General features: G+C 41.6%; 1 protein-coding gene across 1 annotated transcript in view; it reads right to left on the bottom strand.

Annotated features, from left to right (window-relative positions):
• Ccdc83 (coiled-coil domain containing 83) overlaps positions 1–3766 on the bottom strand; it is a 38768-nt gene that overhangs the window by 14267 nt on the left and 20735 nt on the right. The window contains exon 6 of the mRNA XM_013014054.1: positions 1850–1918. Coding sequence (XP_012869508.1) covers positions 1850–1918 — 69 coding nt within the window. The remainder of the gene's footprint in view (positions 1–1849; positions 1919–3766) is intronic.

Below are 3766 nucleotides of genomic sequence, written 5' to 3'. Positions count from 1 at the left end.
ATATATATATATATATAGAGAGAGAGAGAGAGAGAGAGAGAGAGAGAGAGAGAGAGAGAGAGAGACTGCTAGATTCAACACAACATTAACAATTCACAAAAGTTTTAGAATATCTAGGATCACCTAAGATTATTTACCTATGTTCTAAGCTGAATTTACATTCATTGATATTCATTCAGTAAATGTTTAATAAGCATAAATTATTTATCAGGTGACATGAATATACAATTGAAAAAACCCAAATGGCCTGTGTATCAAGGTCACAGATGCACCAACAGATGAATTTTTAACGTATTTTAGAAAGAGCACTCTGAGAAATGAGAATGATGTTGGAGTGAGTCCTCAAGATTTCCTGAGGTTATAAAACGATTCATGAAATTATCAAAGTTGGTGCCTGAAGGAGGAGTTTTCAGGCAGATGAGAACAAATGAGGAATGGAGACAATGACAAAGGGGCCATCATGGACGGCAGGACAGTAGCTCATAACAAAGAATTAGCTGTGCAAAATGTCAATAGTGTGGAGAGTGAGCACCTGCCTTGGACCACCCCAGCCAGAGCCATGAGGTAGCACTGGTGGACAGAGACCCGCAGTTGTGTCGAAGGCAGCACAGCTGGCTGAGGAGATGGGAAGAGAACCTGAGGTCAGGATGGGTTGAGGTGCAGAGGCCTCGGTGAGCAGGGGACATTTTGAACACAAGCAAATGGATGGGCTGTGGCTTCAGGAGGAAAGAGAAGATTCAGCTGGAAGCTGATCCTCCTACAGACAATGCCTTCTTCTTAACATCTTAAAAGCAACAGCCAAACAGTCAGGAGACCACCTTATTCCTCTTCTGTTCCAGGAGTGAAATGATAACAGTTCTTTGGAACTCCGAACTAGTGGTCAACTAGGCCTTACCTGTGACTTGGGACTGTTTTATTATTCATACATTTCTCATTGCCTGCCCCCCTTCTCTCTATCTGAGCTGTATTTAAGCCGATGTCTGGATCTCTGAAAATGGCTGAAGATGTACTGAAGTTCTATGTGATAAATCTCCTTTCTCTGCCTTTCACTATGTCTCTTTATTTGGCATATGGAGTGAGTGGCTACACCTCACTCTGGGCTCCTGGACTTTGGGCCTTTGATCTAAACAGTACTTCTTGTATAGAAGAAAGACAAGAGGGATCAAGGATCCAAAGGAAGCCCCCTGGATCTAACACACTCAGTAACACACTCACAAAAAGCCATGCACGACTATTCTCCCCAACGTGCTCCTCTCCATATTTCCTGGGGCCATCTTGGAAAAGTCATTGGTGGGGAGGTTGATGACATGAAACCCAGGAGGAAGGAGGCTCATGAAAAAGACTAGTTCACTTTTAGGACATCAAGAAACTTCGTATATTTGAGTGTAGTGGGTGAAGTGTAAAGCCCCACATTATTTCTGGTTGTTACTAAAATTACTTATAGTATGTGCTGAGTAACAATGATAATAGCAATGGGACTTCACTTGGGTTTTACTTTCTCTTAATCAAAGTTCAGTGTTTTCCCCATGACTTCAGTTTACAATTAATCAGTCATTTCTAGTTCAAAATTTGTGAAAGAAGCCAGACACCAGTGGCTCACACCTGTAATCCTAGCTACTCAGGAGGCTGGGCAGCCCAGGCAGGAAAGTCCATGAGACTCCTATCTCCAATAAACCACCAGAAAACCAGAAGTGGTTCGGTGGCTCAATGTAGTAGAGCACTAGCCCTGAGCAAAAAAACTCAGCAACAGTGCCCAGGCCCCGAGTTCAGGCTCCATGACAGACGAAAGAAAAAGAAAGAAAAAAAGAAAGAAAGAAAGAAAGAAATTATTCTGATGAATTCCTCTTACCTCTTTTTTTAGCCAGTCATTCTCCCAGATCTCTCGATAACTGCCCCTGTCAATGAACTTCACAGCATTCTAAAAGAAAGTTTCTATGTTAAGGAAGAATTGCTACTTGGTGATTCATAATTTTAGTAATGGTAGCACACAATTTATCTGACCTTTTTTTTTGCTGGGTGGGGGTGGGGGTGGGGAAGGGGGGTTGGGGAGTACTAGGGCCTGAATCAGGACCTGGTGTTGTCCTTTAGCTTCTTAGCTCAAGGCTGGCACTCTATCAATTGAGCCACAGTTACACTTCCAAATTTTTGGTAGTTAATTGGAGATAAGAGTCTCATAGACTTTTCTGCCTGGGCTGGAATAGCTAGTATTATAGGCATGAGTCACTGACATCTGGATTCTCTCTCTCTCTCTCTCTCTCTCTCTCTCTCTCTCTCTCCTCTTTTTGGTCATGGAGCTTGAACTCTGGGCTTGGGCATTGTCCCTGAGCTCAAGGGTAGCGCTCTATCACTTGAGCCACAGGGCCACTTTTGGTTTTCTGGTGGTTATTTGGAGGTAGAGTCTCATAGACTCTTGCCCAGGCTGATTTTGAACCATGATCCTCAGATCTCAGTCTCCTGAGTAGCTAGAATTTACAGGCATGAGTGAACGGCACCAGGCTTATTTCTTCTTTTTTTAATATGAAGCTTTATATTATTTCTTCACACATGCTAGGCAAAATACTGTATTTCTGTACCACAACCACAGCCTGATATTTACAGTGTCACCAACACTTTATCTATGAGATGGTTTTATATAGATATCAGGTTACAAATTAAATATTCAGTATCAGAAAGTCAGAAGAGAAATTTAGAAAGATATTCTAGAAAAAGGAAAGCCAGGTACTGGCAGATAATGCCTGTAATCCTACCTACTCAGAAGGCTGAGATCTGAGGATCAATGTTTAAAGCCAGCTGAGGCAGGAAAAAAATCCATGGGATTCTTACAATTAACCACTACAAGAAGCTGGAAGTGGAGATGTAGTTTAAGTACTAGAGAGCTAGCCTTGAACCAAAAAAGCTTGGATAGTGCCCAGGTCCTGAATTCAATATAGACCCTTCTCCCAAACACACAGAAAAAAGAAAAGAAAGATAAGAAATATATTCTAAATCATAAACATCAAAATAAATAATTTCATGAGTATATGAAGGGTACATTTATTTATATGTTGTCTTTAAGTTGGAAGGCTTTTAATTTTCAAAGGAAGTTAATTATATTTAATAAACTAAGAGTGGACATCTATTTCCTAAGAGCCAGTAACTTTTTTTTTTTGTCAGTCGTGGTGCTTGAACTCTGGGCCTGGGTGCTGTTCCTCAGCTCTTGAGCTCAAGGCAAACGCTCTACCACTTGAGTTACAGGTCCACGTACAGTTTTCTGAGTGGTTTATTGGAGATGAGTCTCATGGCCTTTCCTTCCCAGGCTGGCTTAGAACCGTGATCCTCAGATCTCAAGTCTCCTGAGCAGCTGGGATTATAGGCATGAGCCACCATGCCTGGTATCAGTAACTTTTATACTCCAGCTGCAACTAATAATTCTAGTTTCTTCCAACATACAGTTTCATTTGAACAAGAGCAGGAAGTAAGTCGTAAGTGAAGTTAGTTGGCTAATAGTTTCCTAACAAAGGAGCAGTGGTTTCAGCTTTGGCTATACATTAGCAAATCCTGAAAACTTTGAAAAATTCATACACTCAAATATATTCCAGATCAAATAATCTTAGCATCTCCATGAATGAGATCCAGGCACCATATGGGTTAAAAAAAACAACTTTCTGGGGCTGGGAAGGTAGCTCAGTGGTAGAGCACTTGCCTTGCATGCTGGAGGCCCTGGGTTCGATTCCTCAGCACCACATAAGCAAAAAGAAAAAAGCCGGAAGTGGCGCTGTGGCTCAAG

The sequence above is a fragment of the Dipodomys ordii genome, unplaced genomic scaffold (genome assembly GCF_000151885.1).
Source record: "Dipodomys ordii isolate 6190 unplaced genomic scaffold, Dord_2.0 Scaffold22, whole genome shotgun sequence".
Lineage (NCBI taxonomy): Eukaryota > Metazoa > Chordata > Mammalia > Rodentia > Heteromyidae > Dipodomys > Dipodomys ordii.
The sequence above is the reverse complement of the archived record's forward strand: the minus strand, read 5'-3'. Positions and strand labels throughout refer to the sequence as shown.